We start from the raw sequence: 21,346 nt of genomic DNA on the forward strand, positions 1-21,346 counted from the left end.
TAGCTTACGGTCTTTAAGGTTCTACCTTTTCTCCACAAGCATCTCAAACTATGATTATTGCAATTCACTATATTTGGATCTTCCTGCCTGTGCTGTTTAGCACTTCAAATAATACGGAGCTGTGCAGCTTAAGGCTGAAGTGCCCCTCCACCTACCAGACAACCAGAATCCTTCTATTCCCGGACTTTGCCCCTTGGGTCCACAACGAGGCAGGATCTTCAATGCAGCCAAAATGTAGTGTAGAGATCTTGCAGTATATGATTTTTATTATTTTTAATGTTTTTCTAAAAAACATTTCTTTATTATTTTCATTAACCCCTTGCCTGCTGATGACAAGCCCAGTGGAGCTGTGCTCATGACGAACTGGGCTAGTCATAACGGCCGCGCCACTCCCCCGCGCGGCGAATTCCACACCTGTGAGGACGTTCTATGGGAGCGGGCGGAGTCATGACGAGCCCAGCTCGGCATGAGCACAGCTGCACTGTGCCTCATGACGAGCCCCCCCCCGCACAGGAGGGGAATTACCCCCATGGTTAAGGGGTTAAGAAAGCAACGTTCACATACAGGCATGTACTGAAAATGCAAAGCCATATCCGTTATTACAGTTCAATTAACCTTTGTTGTGAGTTTCGGATCATACTTCTCCTTGCTGTGTATAAAGGACATCATATCAATACTACCAACTCCTCCCCCCCCCCCCCCCCCCATCCCCCCGGCCACGGCTTCCTGTTTGCCAATTTCTTTTGATGAATACTTTAGAGGTGCCCTTGATTGTCACTGACGCGCACTTCCTGTTCGTATCATCCATTACTTGCTATTCCCCCTCTGATGGATCTTGTTGTGTGGGTGGGCTTTGATCTAGTACCTCTTGAATCATTGTCCCCCATGCCTGCAACTCCTCCGGCAACTTCTCGTTCCTTCTAGTTTTCCTCATGTGGTCCTCTTCTTCCATTGCCCATTCCTTCTGGTCTGTCTACCACCTATCTATAGTTCGGCCCTGCGAGGTTAACCAGTGTATAGCTATTCGCCTCTTGGCTATTATAAGTCCAAGTTTCAGAAATTGTTTGCTAGTATTTCTAGGTATCAATCTCAGGAGACGAGTCCATATTTCAAGGGCTATCTTCCAACCCCGTCATCCTGTTAAGTTGTTCTAGTATTTCAGTCCGGTATGTTTGTGTTTTGGGTCATTGCTAGACCATATGTACGAAATCAGCCTGTGTGTGCGCGCGCTAACATCGCAGACCTGACTGGTCTCGTCTTGCATTCATGTTGTGTAGTCGCCGAGGTGAGAGGTATGTCATGTGAACGATATTATATTGTATTTCCTGAAACCTGGCACTTACTGATACTCTATGGACTTCTTCATGTATTTCTTTATCTATTCTGTCCGCGTTCGTGGTTGGTCACTGGCCTCTTGCCATATCTCCTCAATCTTAAGGGTTTTGCCCCTTATATCCTCTGTCAACGGACTATATAGGTGGGTTACAAACCTCCACCGACTGCCATTGTGATCATAGTGATCAATGTTTGTGAGTGTTCTGGGGCTTCAGTGAATGTCGGTCATAACTGTCGGGCCGTGGCTGCTATCTTTGCGTACATCTGGCAGTATACGATGAGATGCATTAAATGCAGATGAATAACACTTTGTTTCCTCTTGGAAACGAATAGATTTTAACCAGTTGAGCCGCTTAACACAGCAAAAAGTCCCAGTAAATTCATTGCCACACTATACAGAGAGATGCAGGGAGTTCTACCCACACATGACTGCCTAGACAGAGTAGGCTGGAACGTTGTTTTAGTTCCGCCAGTGCCCATCTGTTCTTGTCCACCTGCATCAGCCCGGGTACCATGGCTGATGAGCAGGCCATATTTCGTATGTTGAGGTTGTGGACAGTTCAGAGCCCAAAATATTTTGTTTCTCCAGTATTGAATCTTTAATAGATTTGCACGCTTGAATTTTCTCCTTCGTCGATAGTGGACTCCCATGGGAATTATAGCAAATAGTAGAGACTGAAGTATTATACATTAAAGCCCAAAGGAGTTACCTTGTTAGTTACCTTGTTAGACAATTCACAGCGTTTTAGGATGAACCGAACTTCAGCCAATCATGGAACAGTTCTTCAATCGCCCTTCCTCTCCAGGTTCACCACATCTCAGATTTCTAACCATGCGTCTTGTGAAGGGAGCCTCCTTGAACTCTGCTCCGTTCTCTGAGAAACTATTACTTTGGATTGTTTCTGTACTTAAACTGGATCTGTGATTTTCCTGACAATTTTATAACCTGTCAGAAGGGTCCAAAAATTAGTTATTTACACCTTGAAAAAAGTATTTTCTTAGAAGACCCTCACAAAGATAGTCTGTGTTGACTAAATCTTGGTCACAAGGCTGAAGGCTTGCAGAACCTTTTCTGAAAAAACTCTGAAGGACAGGGAGGCAAGACTTCTGTGGTTACAGAAGAAAAAAATTGCAGACACTCCTGTTTCTTGATATTATGAGCCGGCAACGTCCACTCCAACCTAAAAAAAATTGGGAAATGTATGCAAAAGAATCCTAGGAAGAGCCCTCTAAGAAGCTGGCAAAAGGAGAATGCAAAAAGATTACTGCTGGAATCCACAACACAGATCCAGCCCTCTTTCATCTCCTGGGTCCTCTAAAAAGAGGAAAACAAGGTCAGAAGTAACTTAGTCTACACGGACGACACCACCACAGTATCCGTGGCATCTTCGTCGGGTGTCAACAACTTCGTTGATGAGACGATCTACGTTCATACAAGTGTCAAAAATATTGACGATCACTTTGTCTGCAAGACAGCCAATGACTGCACCGTAGATGACAGCTTTTTGATGAGCTATACCATTGACATCGACTCAGTTATCGACTCCGTCTATGGGTACTGGTGACGGCAGCCCTGTTAACGACTCCCAACCAAGGCTTCGCAGCCACAGACTATATCACTTCCCACATGGCCAGCACCATCAACGGTTATAACAAACTCCTAAACCATATCTGAGTAAACTAAGCAAGGTTTCACATTTGCCACCTGCCCGCTTTCTTTAGATAGCGGTACGGATTCGGATGGACCGTTTGGGCCGTGAGTACCCCATCGCAACTGCTTGTGAAATGTCAGGGGACCGATGCAGAAGAGGAGGAAGAGCATGCAGGAACAACTAACGTGCCTGATGTATGCTCATTTCAGGATAGATCAAGATCTTTTCCTGACTTTAAAGAGCAATATCGATATGAAATTACCTTTTGAAGTGAGTTGTTTCAAGAGCCAATGATGCAGGTTCCTATAGCTCCAGTATCTGCTTTTCGGCAGCTCTGGTAAACGAAAGTCCAAATCGACAGCAGCAGCAAAACAGTCTGGTTGTATTCCTCCCCATTCTCGTCAACTCCTAGTGCAAGAAGAAAATCCTGTTATACAGCATTTGTTGCGACCCAACCACAGCCGATTGACCATTATTATCCACAGCGATTATGTGGAATGGGGATGACGGATTAACCAGAGGAAGGCCAAATACCGAACGATTGGGCTACTATCACTGAAACTGAATAGGGAGATTCTATGTCACAGGTGTAAGACCCTCCAGCACCTTTGGCTACCAATTCTACTGCTAATGATGGAGGGGTGGCTCGGGGGGGGGGGTCTCTTTGCGCTTTTGGAAAGGGCAACAAAACAATTGAATGACATGTGCCCATAATACAAATTGATTGCTATCTACATGATTTCAAGGAAACCACTAGGAAATTGGTGAAATTGATACTCGTAAGACATCATATATGGCAGAAGGGCTTAATGTATATACAAAGCCCCCAATATTTCTCCAGCTTGTTTAATAGGACATACTAAGTCGGATTCAGTGATAATCACAAACCAGATCAAACAAATTCCACCATACCATGTTCCAAGCCTCCTGAAACGTAGGGCTGGAGCTTGGATATTATTTATTTATTTATTTATTTAAAGAGTTTTATATAGCGCAAACAAGATCTTCACAGATATCAGAGCGCTTTACATAGACGGGTACATGAGGGAGCAAATTCAAACAGGCAAATCAAGCTTTACATAGAAGGGTGCAAGGGGGAGCATATTCAAACGAGTAACTCAATAAATCACAGTATAATAGTACTACTAAGTGACAAAACCACTCATGTGGATGATAAAACAGCTCATACAAATAAGTCAAGGGTCAAACATGTAATACAGAACGGTGCAAGGTGTTAATAGGATTCGAAATAGTAGCTAAAGTGTATTTAGCCATGAGGATAGCTTTTACTTCTTTTTTAAAGAGTGTAGTGGAGGAGATCAGCCTGGTTTCGGGAGGGAGTGAGTTCCAGATCCTAGGCGCCATTCCTGAGAAGGAGCGCTTGTATGTTTTTTCCTTCCGGAATCTTCGAGGTTTCAGCAGGAGATTGTTTGTGCCTCTCGTGTTTCTAATTCCCCCAGAGATTGTCAACTTCTGAGCGAGGTAGCCGGGTGAGTTTAGGTGTACCGCCTTTCTCTGTTATGACTGTAATGTCTATAAGAGCGTACAACACCCTTGCAATATTGAGCAGGTATGACTATTAAATGTCGTCAGACTTAGCGCCGTTTAACAACCTTTTACCGGAGGACATGAGGAAAGAGATATCCTTCAGGAAGAAAAAAGGACATCTTCAGGGGTTATTGATAAAGCAATAGATGTGGCATTAACTAGTTTCAGGCAGCTGGCTAGAGTAGCAGTCTTAAGATGCAAGGGATGGCTGACGGCTACCTCTTTCTAACCTGTGGTACATTCTAAGGTACTAGATATATCATGCAATAGAGATGAACTTTTTGAAAAGCATGTAGATGATGCGCTCAAATCGGTCCAGATTGATATGGAGACAGGAAGGTCTCTAGGAGTGCTTCAACAATGTTGATTCCAACCATTTTGTGCAACCAGAGGCAGAGGACAGTACCTATTCAGGGAAGGTTACCAGACCAATAGGTATCCATGTTCAACAGGGATATAGCCAACAACATTTACAAAAATACCAAGCTATCCCGGCGGCAGCTTACAATAGACTGGCCCCCAGAAGAATATCTACCAGTACAGGAAGGGGACCTGTGCCTTTCAAAAGACAGTGACAACCTTATGACTCTGGTCTTCCTTTAATGGGCAACTCCCTTGAATGTAATCATCACTCTTTCTGTTACGAGCACAGGTGAAACATCTCTTCAGACCGTTTGATATTAGACATTATCCAACATGGTCACACCTTGTAATTTACTCCAATACCTCTGAGAAATCCACCTTGCAGGAGGTCACATCAAATCCTCTGTGATAAAGGAAGAAATAAAGTAGCTTATACTCAGTGGAGCCCTAGAAGAAGTCCTACAAGCACAACTGAACACAAGTATCTACTTAAGTTTTTTCTTCTAAATAAAAAGACAGAAAGTAGACACAGTTGAATCCTGAATGACTTATTTTTTTTATATAAAAAATTATGTTCCAAGATATCCTCCACCTTATGCAGCCAGTAGATTTTATGGCATCATTAGACCAACTCCGTGCCTGCTTTCATATTCCTATCTATGTCAAACACAAACGTTCTCTAGAAGTGGCCAGATGTAACTACTAATTCAAAGTACTCCTGTTTGAATTAAAGTCTGTCCCAAGAATATTTAGTAAATGCATGGCTTCAATTGCGACATACCTGAAAAGAAAGGGTCACCAGATTTTCCCATATTTAGACAACTGGCTGATAAAAGTACCATCATACCTGGAAGCACTCTCCAGCAGACTCCAGTATCCAAATCTTAAAACATTGGACATCAAACTAACAGAGAAATTCTGCCTTGTTCAGAACACGGAAATTACTTTCTTAGGAACAATTCTTGATATGTGAGTGTGCTATTATTTTTCAACAAAGGAAAGAATTATCAAGATGCTGTAGACTTCTGTGCTTTCAAGAAAAAAGTGAACTTCAGTCAGGAGATGACAAATCATTCCTGGGGGTGATGTCCTCTTGCATTCCATTAATTCCCGATTGTCACTTGTTCATGAGCCTACTGGAGGAATAAGTTGACAAACAATGGATGCAGGGAATGGGATCCTTCTATGTCATCACTATAACACAGGAAATAAAAACAGCTGTGAAATGGTGGATGGATAAAAGGAGCATTTCGAGGGAGTTTTTCTTCTTCAACAAATCACCACGCTTCATAATGACAACAGATGCCTCCATAGAGGGATTGGGGGGAGTTTATCTGCCGGACCTCGCTGAAAGAGGGAAATGCTCGACCACGGAGAATAGAAGACCTACATTTCCTAGAATTAAGAGCAGAGGCTTTGGGACTGCATTCTTTTCTAGCAAGGATAAAAGGATCTACTGTCCTAAAACGCATAGATAATACCACTTCAATGTTTTATCGAAACAAACCAGGCAGAAAGAAATTCCGCCTCCTATCCAAGGAAGCACAAGATATTGTTAGTTTTATTCTGCATCACAGGATTTTCTTAAATGTAGCGCATGTCCAAGGGATGAACTACTGGTGGACAGACTAGCTAGGCAGATCTTCAAAGGAATGCCACAAGTAGGAGCTGAGCCATATTCTTGTGCTGTCAACAATTTTTCACAAATGGGGACGCACCTCGCTAGACCTGTTTGCTACTCCTCATTTGAAAATGCCTATATTATGCAAGCAGCTTTCCGCACAGAGGGTCGTGAGGGGACACCTTTCAGATAGCATGTATGCAAATATTTGTTTGGGCTTTTAAACCTCTCCCTCTGGTTTCTCAAATTCTCAACAAGATAAAGAGAGAACCATGTTAAATTATTCTAACAGCCCCAGCATGGCCTAGGCAATATTGGTTCACTGAACTTCTTTCAGTCAGAACAGCACCACATTCCACTCAGATGAGTTCCAGGAATTCTCTCTAGGAACAATGGCTAGTTGATTAACTCCAATCCAGAATCACTCAACTCATATGACTGGTTCCTCAATAGAAAAGATACCCTTGCCAAAGCAAGAGCAGACTCTACGAAATAATCGTACAGAGCAAAATGGCTTAGGTTTTGCTATTGGTGTTCCTCTAACAATTGCCATCCTTTCCTCAACCTCTGCACAAATACTACCATATTTGCTTAATTTGGGTCAGCCTGCCATGTTGCACAACTCCGTTCACCTTGCAGTGATTTCTAGGTTCAGACGTTCCTTGAATCAGAGTTCATATGGTCTGTCAGGCTGGTAAAGGATTGTTTAGAGCTTACCCCCTGATTAAGAAGCCTCTATTTACATGGCAGCTCAATACACTGCTGATCCAATTAATGATGAGGCCTTTCGAACCAATTTGTAAGCCATATATTAACAATCTTTCATGGAAGATGGTTCTTCACCTAGCATAGACGTCACCGAGGAGAATTAGTGAAATACAGGCCTTTTACAATTCAGTTACCTTTACATTCAATTTAAAAAGGAAAGTGTTACTTTATGGATTAACCCTTGCTTTAGTCTTAAAGTTCCAACAGACTTTCATCTTGATGAACCAGTTATCCTAAAAGCATAGTTTCGAAATCCATAAAATACAGCTGAAAGAGCACGGCCTTCCTAGACACGAAATAGTGCCTTACGTTTTTATATCGAAAGAACTAAACCCTTCCGAAAGTCTGACCAACCTCTAGTTGCTTTTGCACTCCAAAAGGAAGGACGAAGCCTTGTCAAGAACCAGCATAGCCAGATGGGTTTTGGCAGCTAGAGCCTTATCATGAAATGGCAGGAAGACCACTGGATACTAAAACTAGATCTCACTCGACTAGAAGTGTCGCAACCTCTATGGCACAGTTTGCTGTAGTATCAGTACCTAATATATCTAGAGAGACCATGTGGGTAAATTGACATATGTTCACTAGATATTACTGCCTAGATTCTACTCTCAACCAAGAAGCGGCTGCTATACAAGCAGTTCTTCGTTACTTATTTCAATGAATACGGCAGAAATTATCGAATCGGCCCAAGACAGAAACGCGTGAGAAGGAACGCGGAAGCCTACAGATGAGCACCTTACCACGGGGCTTAATGGGCAGAGCCCAATAGGCAGTATAGAGATTGTGATCTTCTTGAAATAGAGAGCCCTGATGATGTCCACATTGGACGGAATGTGTTGGCTCGTGATGTTTTCTGGATGAAATAATGGATTAACAAAATAAACAAAGACTGAAAATTCATAAGACTCCCTACGGACTTTCTTTGAATGGGAATGTCAAATGTACTACTTCTAAGCACCTTGCTTGTGAAGGATTAATGATCTGTGCGCTCCTTTTTGTACAGGTTGTAGCTTGGTTGTGAGTGACCCAGTGGCGGTGGGACCACAGAAAGTAGAGGGTGGTTGGAGCTCAGTGATAAATTACCCGTATCGCACACCAGTGCGCACATTTTTTTAGCCCTCCCGCCAGAAAGTTGTTTTACTTATTTCAATGAGTTGTCACCTTTGTTCTGTTTTTTCCCTATAAAAGAAATGTTTCCATTTTGTACATTGTATTTTTCCCACTTCCACATGATCTCTTTATTCGTCGCGTTGTTTACTACCTACTATTCAATTCAAGCATGTAAATCTATGAAAGTTGCGATACAAGAGAACAAATTGGTTCTCCAGTTTTGCTATCTTACATAAATTCACATGTGACCCTCCCCTAGGCGTGGCTCACAACATTAAATACCTCATTTATCTTTTTTGTACACTCATGCTTAGAAATGTGAGGTGTTGTGACCCTTGAGAGGCAAGGATAATTCAAGAATTGTTCTCGGATTGGCTGAAGTTTGGTTCTTCCCAAAGCGATGTGAATGGACGAACAATGTCACTCGTTTGGGCTTTACTGTGTACTGCTTAGCTCTCTACTACTTGTTATAATTGCAGCATGGCCCCCACATCCACGAGAAAGATTTGATCTTGTGAGTGTATGAAAGATATCAATACGGGCGAACCGAAGTTTACAGGTAATGGACCTGTTTTTTATTTGTGTCTATTCAATTTTAAAGTATGAATCTAGCTCCCCTATATATGGGTATCCTGAAGCTCTAGCAAATCATACATATAGGCACCTGAACAGTGGATTACTAACTGAAAATCTCAACCATTGTGATATAGACGGAAACACATTTTTTAAAAGTCTTCCTAAACCGAAGAAGATTCTAATCCTTCCTCTACACTAGGAGCCACTTATGTCACTGGTGAGCTGCAGCAAAATAAAAACCTTGAATCTCCAGCACCAGATAAGAGATTTTAGGAACTTGGTGGTGGAAGGAACCATGCTGGATCCAGCTGGATAACAAGATTGAAGTACGTTACAACGAGCAGAGAGCAGCTAATGTTTGACCCGTGGGTTTCCCTGGAGTTCCCCAAAACTCCTTTACTTGTATGCTTAATCTTCCCGGAGCATTTGGGTTCTGCCCAAGTTGATGATGGTAAGGTGGTTCACAGGACGTACAGTTGGCCCTCTAGAGTCTCCGTCAGGATGCCCTCCTGGCAGAGGTACAATAATGGAAGCTCTGTGGGACCCAGACGTTTGGGCATGCTTTCTGCAGACAATAGCCTTGTCGGGGAGGCGGGGTGGGGCTCACTTCAAAAAGGTGATTGGCAATTGCTGCCTTTCCCGGAATTTAGAAATTTAACACAACAAAAGAGAAGTTGGATGCAGCCCCTCTGCAAAGAACTGTTGGCTCTAGTATAAAAGAAATTGTTCAGAACCCAGTGATACTAAAATCCTGGCATGCTGAAAAGTGCATATTGTGTAACATGGATGGCGTACTATCCTTTAATGATGAACTTATTCAGGTAACTTGATTTGGGTCTTCTGCAGCTATAGCTTTAGCACTGAAACCCTGCATTGTGATATTGCTTACATTTCTTCCTAACCATTGCATACTTGGGCGACAGGTCCCAGCGGTAGTTATGGTCCTATAAAAGTGTGCTCCCCCCTCTAACTGCGTTCCCCCATTTGTCTCATTTTTCTTCCTTTCCTTTCCCTTCTTCCTAATTCACTGCCTTAAATTTCCAAACCAGTGGTATCGCAGAAGTCTCATTCGTAGTGACACCAGTAGAAAACGTTCTAATCTCATTGTGTAATTATCCTGGGAGAAATTTCCTGGGTTATACAGATAACCTGCACAAATGAGTTACTGTTGTGATTGTTGTCAATAAAAATAATGTACTCCTAAAGTTTCCTATTTTGAATCGAGATAAATGATTTTTAGATGTTTTTCTTGTATCCTTCTTTACAGAATTACTAATCTCACACAAATTTTAATTTTAGCAACAGAAAAACCTTGAAGGATATGTGGGTTTTGCAAATCTTCCAAATCAAGTCTATAGAAAGTCTGTGAAAAGAGGATTTGAGTTCACGCTTATGGTTGTAGGTAAGTCAGTTTTTGCCTTATTTATTCAAATGCTTGATCTGACTTAACTCGTCTTGAGTATTTGTACTTTAACACTGTTGCAGTCTCTTCTGAATGCGACAATACATCTGAAACAATAATACAAATATACAAGGAACCATAAAAACTATGACTGCAAACACATTTTCTTAGTGACTCAGCCCCAGGGATGAGTCATTGACCTCAGACATTTTTATATGAAGTGCTGAGACTAACAAATTAATCTAATGTTGAGCTCAGTAGACCTCACATAACATTGCTTCACATAAACCTTCAAGCACAAAGAAGTAATCAATATCCAAATTAAAGAACCTTCCTCCTCAGTAGTTCACTTTTTATTTTTGTTTATGAAGAGAAACGTTGTGTACCCCTCAATAACAAATGAGGTGTTGAAAGTGGACTGATCAAACGTTTGAATTAAGCATTTCTCCTGCCTTAAAAACAGCACTCATTGAACATCAAATATGCTGTATGTGAATCATCCAATTCAAAGTGAAATTTCAATATTTTCAATAACCTGTTTGATTTTGGTAGATTCAAATTGCTTCTACAAAGATCTGCAGGGGAAATATTTGTTACTAAGTGATACATTGATTCAGTTTGTTTACAAGGGTTATTGCCCACCGTAGGGGCTTCTGAATGCTCGGATTGTATTTTTTTATAAATCCTATTTTTTTTCTGAATTAAAAGTGAATTTATGATAGATTGTAAAAATGTTTGATGGCCTTTGGCATATTCCCAGTTGGTATCACCGCAAGTCCAGGATTATGCACATTGGATATTATACACCGGTCTCCCAGGTCCAGAAACAAGAATTTCAGAACAGTGTTATGTGCTCAGAAGGTTTTATACTTAAATAGTTGATCTGGTCCAGGCTTCTCTTTTGCTTGAAGTTACTATTAATCCTTAATTTATTTTCCTCTCTTTGCATAGCCATGTCTTTACATAGTACATTAATGATTTGAACCTTTCCATGTAATTTTAGTTGAACATGTTTTTTAGGTCTCGCGCCTAGTGTTACAGTGCTCAGCACTGCTCACGCAGCAAGCGACCTCTTGTAGGGGGTTTGAAAACTAACCTAGGAATCGCACATGCTCGTGCATGTGCTTTTCCTTTAGTGCCACGCTATTGGCCTTTGCATGCGTCTTTTTTAACAAAGATAGCATGCAATTGGCCAAAGGCGGGTGCATTGCTCCGCCCATGGCCTATTGGTGTCCGTTACCCGCAGACCTGACATCTGTTTGCAATTATCGTGCACAGAGGCGTGCGCGATAATAGGAAACGGATGTCTCTGTGTGGCGCGTGCACCACTCACAAGCTTGTTGCTTTGTTTTTTCTTTCACAATCTTCGTCAGGACTCATAATGGAAGCAGGTTATTGACTTTGTCGGATACCACACTTCTCAGCGACGGGTAGTGCAACGCTCTAGGATTCATATTCAACATTACTTGGTACCTAGCATTCACACTGTACCCAGTACCTGTGCCCAAGCACTGTGCCACCTGCCTGTAAGGTGGGAGGCGCAACAAGCGCCGCTAGGGGGATGATTGCAGGCCTCTGGGATGATCGCAGGCCTCGCCCTAATGAATGTCGTGGGTTGCAGTCTATTTTAATTTTGGAAAAGGTGATGGACAGAGTTTCTGAATGATGCAGAATACTCCTACCCAGTCAAGAGATCAGGGCTTGATCCACCACCGTTTTTTTAGCTCACTGCACCATCCCAGCTTCAGAACCTGGCTATATGCAAATTAGTCTGTTCCTGTCCCAGTGCATGATGGGAACAGGGCAGACCAAACTACCAAGCCAATTCTTCTACTGGGAAGGAGACAAGCTACCGGGGACCGGTTTCTGGCATTTCAGCCTCGTCGGCCCGGCTTGCTTGAATCCTGATGGTGCAATGAGCTAGGGACTCACGTCTGAGTATACCCTCCCACACATAGTGTGGATAAAATCAATTTTGGAAAAGGTGATGGACAGAGTTTCTGAATGATGCAGAATACTCCTACCCAGTCAAGAGATCAGGGCTTGATCCATCACTGTTTTTTAGCTCACTGCACCATCCCAGCTTCAGAACCTGGCTATATGCAAATTAGTCTGTTCCTGTCCCAGTGCATGATGGGAACAGGGCAGACCAAACTACCAAGCCAATTCTTCTACTGGGAAGGAGACAAGCTACCGGGGACCGGGTTGCAGTCTACACATTTTCTACCTCGTTTTTTGGTGACCGGGAGCCTCTCCTCTTGCTGAACCGGTGCCGCATCGCAACCTATACAGATAAAGGCCGAATTTCTGATGCTAAGGATCACTCCACACACACACACACACACACACACACACACACACACACTCTATCTCTCTCTGCGGGGGAGCTAGACATTCGGAAGGGGTTGGGTAAAGGGGTGGTTTGCTCTCCTTGTCGCTGTTTTCCTAGCTTTCTCTTCTATCTTCTGTGTCCCTTTATTACATTTCGATCTCCGATCCCCAAAAATTAGGGCTGCTCCCTACTACGTGCAAGGACCGGCACAAATTAAGCACTGAGCGGGTGCATCCTTGGTGCGGGCAGTTCCTTCCCTAAAATCCTAGGGAGGGCGGGTGTTGCTTTCGCAGCCTTGCCCTTACCCAGTAAGAAGCGCCTTCAATGACTCCACAGCAGCAGCCCTGATTTTGGACACCCCTGGCAGCAGAACGCTGAATCAGCAGACACGTCCCGCCTCTATAATTCTCACCCTGTTTCCAGGCACTTCATTTAAAGGGGCCTTCCCGTCACCCTGAGGTTAAGCAATTCCATTGGTTGGCATTGGAGTCTCAAGCTTGTTGCTTTCTATTGAGAGGGATTTTTGTGTTGATCGTTATTTTTGCTTAGCTGTCTGTTGGCAATAGGCCTCGCATTTCTAAAAATTAGAGCTATTGGTGTTGCATTAATATTTGCAACGCCAAAAGCTCAAACTTTTACTAATGCGAGACCTATGGATAAACGGGCCAGCAGGTGAACTGAATCAACTTCGGTAAATTGTAGCTGCTGCCTAACATGGCCTTCCGGAAATCTCATTAAACATGCACACACCCAATAAAGGGCAGAAGCAGCGACTGCTGTAACCTTTTTTAAAAAACAAGAAGCACACAAGACGACTTGCAAGATGACAGGCAATAGCCAACAGCAGGGTACTGGGCAGCCCAGTATTTCCAGGCAAAGTCAATTGACACTTAAAGTTCACTTCTCTGTCCTGAGTAAAAGAGGTAACAGGTCACAGACCGCAAGTCCACTCCTCTTAAGATCTTCCTCAAGACCAGAAAGTGTTCTGAATTGGGTGCCTGGAGCTGTCACATTTTTGCTTGGCTCCAGATATTGGGTGGGAATTACTTCTGGTTACCCCCTAAAAAATGGTGTTGAAGTTCCCAGGGGTCACTCTACCCAGTTTTGCAGCAGTTCCTGTTTGCCTCTCTGCAAACAGGCCAAAACTGGCATGTTTCAGTGCATTTTCAAGCTGTTGAAAGTCTTCAGACACACTAAACATGGGCTCTGAGGGCGGGGTGTGTATGGGGAGTGTACTAGGGTATTCCTAGAGTCCTCCCACATTTAATTCTAAAATCCAATTTGAGGCAAGCATTGTATCCTCCTCAAACCCAGAGACAGAAATCTGGTAGGACTCTAGCAATCAAGCAGGGGGGAAACAAGAAGTGTCTTGGCATCCTGTTCTCTCCCTTTTAAGTGTGCCCAAGTGTGGCTCCGCAGACGTGTCAAGCAGGGTTTGACCGTATAGTGTCAAAAAGATGACTTTCTTCCCAACCCGGCAATTTCTGTGGAGTTCAGATGAATCATTATTCCAGTCTGCCTATTGTTTGCCCTTTGTGGGCATTTAACACTTTTTCACACCTATTCAAGGCTAAGCACGGTGTTAGAGCTGATAATTAGCCCTCTGACGTTTCAAGTAGTTAAAGGGTAGTTTTCTAAAAGGTGATTTTCCTTAATATTTATTATAATCCAACTTCACTATTAAATTGATATTTCTATCAAGTAGTGATTTGATTATTTTGCTACGTAGTCCCATTCCTAAAATGCAATGTTAGTATTTTAATCTGTACTCTTGTTTTATCCATAGGACAGCAAGGCCTGCCACAGTGAAATTAGCTTTTAGGGCCATTTCACTTTTGCATATCACGCACCCTAATTTGTGGGCTAAAAGATTCGCACAGGGGTGGCTTACTTATGTTTAAAAAGGAGGTTTTTAGCTGTCAAAAGATGTCATTTTGACATGTCTGAGGGGATGTTTTGCACTGTTACAGCCAGGCTACATTAGAAGGCCTGGGGCTACATTTGCACTGCTATAGTGGATGACACAATAGATGCTTAGGTCCAGTAGTGGCATTTAACTTCCATGTCCTGGGTGCATTTTGTATGATATGTTAGAGGCCTATAGGCAAGTCAAAATCAATTTGGAGTATGCCAAATCGACCCATGTTTAAAAGAGGAGCATAGTCACTATAGCACTGGTTAGCAGGGATAATGTGTACAGAGATCTAAAGCAAGCAACAATGTAGAGGGTCCAGCAGAAGGCGTAAAATATATGTTGACTAAGAAGAAAAGGTGGATTTCCTACAGTGTCCTATGTTTCACTGTACCGAAATTAATTTTAAAAAAGAGTAAGATTTTGCACAAGCCACGACCAAGTTGCTTAAGCATCTGCTTCCCACAAGCGCCTGCTATTCTTTGAAAAGTTAAACATCTGTAGGAATCTAGTGTGCCTCAACAGATACTGAAAACCTGGGAATAAACATTGCTTTGGGCTTCCTCGCCTTTGGTAACTTATCATTTGTGTGCTTTCTGACTGTGGTAACCGAGAGTGTTAGTGGTGGTCATCTTGCGGTGGTCTCCTACTAGAGGGTGAGACAAGACAGCCAGGAGAAACTATTTCACGTAAAGGAGTTGGGCCAAAATGACTGGTGTGTAGACTGACCAGTGTGCCGCAGTCAACCGCAAAGATCTAAGGAGAGTGCCAGTGCCCGTGCAAAGTAGGTTAAGAGAGGGTTTTCTGATACCAGAGAAATGGATTTCCTTCACGAGGTACTGACCATGAGAGTGGGCAGCACATCCTTCCATCATGCCGGCTGCACCCCCTTTGTTGCAAGCAAGCGTGAGTGTGGGGAGCTTCTCAATCGCCTTCTGGTGACGCCTTGGTGAGCAGACCTAAATACAATAAAAAGGCAGTTCCCCTTGCACCTCACAATGTTTTCTTCAGGAGGACCCTAAAGATTTTGAGCCTCAAGTGTCAGAAGAGGCCACTTGGCTACAAGTTAAAGGTTTTCATGAGGTCAGTTGTTGCCCTTCTAACAAATCTGGGAGATAGCGTCAAATATTAAAACACCGTTGTGTAGAGTGGAAGAAATGTTCGAGTGCCTCACAGGAAGTCTGTGCAATGTTGATTCAGACCTGAAGCGAATAATTCAGGGGCTGGAGATAAACACAACTGATCGGCATGCCAGATGGAGGACCTTTGTGCTTAGTCCTGCGTGGTGTATTCCATTCTTAATTTGAAGGCTACAATAGAAATTATTGATGACCACTGGAGGTGTGCTCCTCTTGGTGTGTAGGCATTAATGCTAGAATGGTTGCTGGCCACTGACTTGGGGACTGTTTAGGCATCCCTATTGGGAATACCGTGGTTTTGCGGTGCAGCTGCTGGGTCAAAGTAACAGGTTTATTCAGAGAAACCACTATGAGCCCCTTTGGTATTTGTGTGACCGAGATGCTGGTTTGGCCTCTTGGCTCATTTTGTTCTCGCGGGCAAATCCTGTCTGTTTACTCGATAGAGATTTCTATGTGGGATATTTCAATCTGCCCCCACCCCAAACCAGGCCCTTATTACGAGTGGCCACTTAAATCTGATGGGCCGTTAACAGATTTTACTGGTCCCTTTTGTTTTGTTTTTGTTTTACATTTACTTGGAGTTTTCATTTGCTTATATTTACCAAAAATTCTGGTTGAAATTCCCGAAAAAAATAAATACCAAGAAAATCGCACCTGGAATTACTTGTTTCTTTGGTAATCCCCTATATTTGTTTTGGGGACACTGGTGGTCCAAACGGTACTGGGTGTAACTGTCCCTGCCTCTGGAATTAGTGGTATCCGTGGTGCATCTGCAGGGTTGCACAGAAAAAAATCGCATTTCCCAGGCTACTCCGTAATGAGACTGTACATTTGGGGGTGTGGCGTAAGAAAAGTTTTCCCTACGTAGGTACAGTGGTTGGCGATTTTGTGACCCTCCAACTTTACTTAATAGTCTATTTTCTGTGCTAATAATCTACTGTGCATCTGGGGTGGTGATTTCTTTTATATACCTCTATGCCTAGATGTGTGAGCGAAGGTAATGTCCTGGAGCAGGGCTTAGCACTGGTAGCTGATGGATTGGATGGATTGGATGGATGGATGGATGGATGGGTGACAGAGCGAGTAGGTAGATGGATGGGCAGAGTGAATGGCTATTAAAGGGGATAAATGAATTGACGTATGGATGTTTTGACAGTGGATGGATGAATAAATGGATGACGGATGGATGAATTAAGGTATGAATACATGGATGGACTGATGGACAGTGGATAGATGAATGGATGGATGGATGATGGACAGTGGATGAATAGAATGGAGACGGGGTTATCGGTTGTTAGCAATTTATTTTTGGGTAGGAAGGTTTAGCTGGAGAAGGGGAATCAAGAAGTAACTGGGCCATACCATTTAAAAAGGGCTGGGTTGCTTTTGTGGCTGCAGCGGAATTATGCTTTTGATAGGGGCCTCCCCCAAGCCACCCTGCACATGATTGACTGTTATCATTGCCTAGCGCCATATGGGCCGTTATTGCATGTTTTTCCAGGGGCGATTACAGTGTTCAGAGCAGCACTACTTAGAAGACTGTGAAGTCAACCCCACCATGTCCTAAAGAAGCGTTGGACAAGATAAAAAAATTGAGGTTCAAGTGAAAGTCACTAGTGAGCTGAGTTGGAGTAATTGTGGAGAAGCCCATAGGTTTTAAAACCTGTGACGACCTGCATGCAGGGCGGGAGGTTATACATGGTGTCGTACAATAGTGTGATAGTGAAATACACAGATGACGCAAACTGTTTCTGTGGATATGTACGTGTATTCCAAGTTGTATAGGTATAACATGTTGTGTTTTTGAATGTTGATACTCTGATTACATACTTGTAGTAAGCTGCTGGTTCTTATAGTATGAAATCATTTATATTTATACTGCATGTGAAAATAATTAATTTGAAAATATTTTTGTGTACAAATAAATCTTTTTTTAGAAGATCATGCTAATGAGCGCTGTATATAAATGGTTTGTCTGTGCACATTATTGTTATCAGTTACTGGAGAAAACATTTCATGTTATTTATTCCTTTTAAAACAAGTAATTTGTGGTTAAAAGCTTCCTGTGCTTTTTTTAAAGCATGCTTTTCTCACGGTTGTGGTTTGTGCGACTTGGGAAACTGGTGCACCTTGTCGGAAAAAATAAAAAATATATAAAACAGCGCTGACAGGTCACTGGGTTTGGGTTTTCAGGTGGGTTGGCGAATACATCTCGTTTAATGAAGCCCCTGCGAGCTTCTACACTGCCTTGCTTGTCGAAGATCTGCGGCAGATCGCGTACTAACTTTTAGCCATTTGTACGTGTATGCGCCCGCAGCCAGACACTCGTGATTCGGATGTTGTTTAAATCGATTGGGACGCAGCTGACAAACGTTGCACATTTTTGCAAAATGTCCTTTTGTTGCATTATTTTCATGTTTTAATTGCCTTTTTTTGTTTAAAAAACGCACTGAGCAGCGTTCCTTGATTCTTATTCATCCTTCAGTTAGGACAAAGTATTTTTCTTGGCAGAGGATTTTGTGTAGCTGCTTTGGTTGAGGGTGGGAAACTTCCTGTGTTTTCATTCATGCACTCTGGATCGAGAGCTAGGGAAAGCGAGGAGTTCACTTCTGCTGAAATTTCTGCCTCGCAGACACAATAATGTTTTATTATTTATTGCTGCAAAGTTGATCTGAGCTATGTTTATTAGTAAGTGGTTTTTGGGTCTTGGATATGCACTGGATGCATCGTTTGCCTTCAATGTGCTGCCAGTAATGGACTTTTGCTCCCCTAATAAATCCCATGTCCAGGATGTTTTCCTGCTCTCGCGGTCTCAGCAGGCATCGGCTAATGTCAATTGGCAAAGAATACCCAGGCTTTGAAGAACAGAGCTCCTTCCTGCTTGTCTTTCTTTTAAATCACTGTATGGACCGCTCCCCAGCTCGGGAGGGCCGGGCTCGGAGTGATTCTCGCTTGTCGCTACCGCTGGACGGCTCTCCGATTTTACCCTGACTGTAGCCACATTTTTCTCTGCTGAGTCAATTTCCCCTGCTTCTTATATTTTCCATGGTTCCATGTAGGGGTATACGTTAATATGACCCATTTAACATTTATAAGCTAAAGCGACAGCGATTTAGACCCTGTCAACAGTGGTTTTGCCCGGACCACAATTCCATGATGCGAAATCCAGGAGGTGAAAGAGAATAGAGATTCTACAATCCCAATAATAAGTAAGAAGCCCAAGGCACTAAGGAGGATCTACAAGCAACACACCATGCTAGCCAAATCCAGCTTTTCACACACACAACTTAATTCGTTAACATTTACATGTCCCCATCTGCTTTCTTGATTGAGTCCCCTTGGTATCCAAGTTGTCTCATGTGAGGAGGACCCCAGCTATTGCTGGCCTATCAGGGCAGCTCGTCCATAGCCAAAGAAAATTTCTCAGCCTGCATTGTGGGTGGCTCATGGGGTGGCTTAAAGCCAACCGCCTGCAATGTAATCAGAACAAAACGGAGAACCTGGTCATTGACACGACCCTTTTCTCGGTTGGTTGGGGGCCTGGCCGAGCAGCTGTTCACGCCCCCTATTCCCCCCAACATAGGTGGAAAATAATTTAGGGGTAGATATCCACCCCAGATCACTTCTGTTGTTAGGGCCTCCTGTTGAATACTCAGAATGTTAAGAAAATGTATTTAATTTCTGCCCTGGGAAGCTCAGAAATCAGTAGTCCAGATTAGATTATGCCAATGTTTTCTCTATGTGGTGGTCTCTGATTACTTAAGTGGAAAGTAAAGTCCTGTGGTTTATAAAAAAGTCCAAATATTGACTATTGCTAGAAACAGTGTGGAGGGCTATTGGGGGGGGTGTAACTGTAATGCATCATACAATAAACATTAATCCCATTAAGTGTCACACTTATAATCAAGGAAAAATTGAACTGTAAAGTTTCACAATTTATTATAGGTACCTCCCTTTTAGGGTTACACTCTAAATTAAAAACATTTGTTTAAAAAGAGTTGATTTAAGCATAAAAAACCAATAAAAGTAAACATAAAAGTAGTCAAAAAGCAAGAGTCGACGCGGTGTTTCGGTGGCTTTACAATGTTTGCATGTATGTGTCACTGTACAAAAATAGGTATCTAAAATAATGTTTTTAACTTTTAGACTGCAAGTCAATATTGCCAAAACGTCCTGATGAAGGTGCAACCATTGTAAAGCCACTGAAACGCCGCGTCGACTCTTGATTTTTGACTACTTTTATTGGTTTTTTATGCATAGGGCAGCCCATAGAAAAAGGATTGTTTCACGGAGTTCATCAAAGATGGAAGCCTATTCCGTCTCAGTTGTATTTCAGAGTGGCTCCCAGAATTGAATCTGTTTCGTTAAAAATATTGGACCGACTGCTGAATGGTGGCGACTCATGTCTGTTTGTTCTCTATGATCCTACAGCAATATTTGATACAAATATTCACACTTTAATGCTTATGCTACTTTGGATTCAAGTACATCGTTTTCAATTGTTTTTCATGTTTTCTCTCTAACTGTTCTGAACTTGTAAAGACAGAAGGCTAAGTCTCTGACCTGGAGCCAGTAATCTATGTTGTTCAATACGGCTCCATCATAGCCCTTATGCTGTTTAACGTACATCAGAACCCCGGCTCTAGCCATGGTGGTTGAGGCCGTTTACTGTTTTAGGGCTGACCTACCATGGGTCCTTAGCAACTGGGCCAAGAACCCTTCAGCACTTGACTCTCAGTAGTAGCATGGAATGAGCAGTTCAGGTCTTATGGGGGGAGGTAGATATGGAAATGGAGGCTCACAACTCAAAATACATGCAACAATAAATGATTGTCGAGTCAAATTCCTGATTTTATTAATACAAGCATTTAATTTAAAGCTACCACTACAAAGAGAAATACAAAGACTTCCACAGTTCCCTGAGGTCTGGGCTCTAGTGTTTCTTGGGTGGCTCCCTGAGTCTCGCTCCCTCCTGGTTCTAGTAGTGGTGGTTATTCCCCATTCACTGTAGGCAGCACTCAGGTGAAGCCCCACTACTCAGTGTCTCAGGAGTCCCACTCAGACTCTGTATAAAAGTCAGTGTTCCAGCGCTGAAGCGCGATGTAGCAAGCAAGTTCCCCTGCTCAGTCAAAGTTGCGCCTGCAGGTGTGGAGTGACTAGAGTCTTTTAGTGTGCCCCTCCATGGGTGTCAGAGTTGCCATGGCTATCGCTACTAAGTTATTTGTATGTGGCCCAGGTGGCCTGCGCTCGGGAAACCTCGAGTTCCTCATACGCGGCAATGCAGCCACTGTGGCCAGAGGCTCCTCCAAGCCAGGTAAGTTCTTTGGTCCTTCCCAAGTGCAGAAGTTCTGATGCTGATCCTCAGTCAGGGCAGAAGGGTTTACCATGGCTGTCTCTCTCCCGTGACGATCCTGATCAGGTCACACTTCTTGCTTGGTCCCAGTTGCCTCCTCTGGTACATGGAATCAGTCTTTCCACTGCACATTGGCTACGACCCGATCTGTAAAGCAGATTTCTTCACAGCTGCCCTCCTGGCATACTTGGGTCTTCATCTTATCTCCGCACATGGGCGATGGCCCACTTGG

The 21,346-nt window shown here is 43.0% G+C and overlaps 1 protein-coding gene across 6 annotated transcripts in view; it reads left to right on the plus strand.

The window, feature by feature from the left end:
• SEPTIN7 (septin 7) overlaps positions 1–21,346 on the plus strand; it is a 508,515-nt gene that overhangs the window by 101,960 nt on the left and 385,209 nt on the right. For 4 of the 6 annotated variants that reach the window (XM_086964822.1, XM_086964825.1, XM_086964824.1 and 1 more), the window contains exon 2: positions 10,276–10,378. In XM_086964822.1, the coding sequence (XP_086820948.1) occupies positions 10,369–10,378 (10 nt within the window). In that variant the 5' untranslated portion in view covers positions 10,276–10,368. Of the gene's footprint in view, positions 1–9,406; positions 9,428–10,275; positions 10,379–21,346 lie in introns of those variants that run through there. The other 2 variants (XM_086964820.1, XM_086964821.1) reach the window with 1 other exon arrangement.

The sequence above is a fragment of the Lissotriton vulgaris genome, chromosome 4_1 (assembly GCF_964263255.1).
Source record: "Lissotriton vulgaris chromosome 4_1, aLisVul1.2, whole genome shotgun sequence".
NCBI classification, from domain to species: domain Eukaryota; kingdom Metazoa; phylum Chordata; class Amphibia; order Caudata; family Salamandridae; genus Lissotriton; species Lissotriton vulgaris.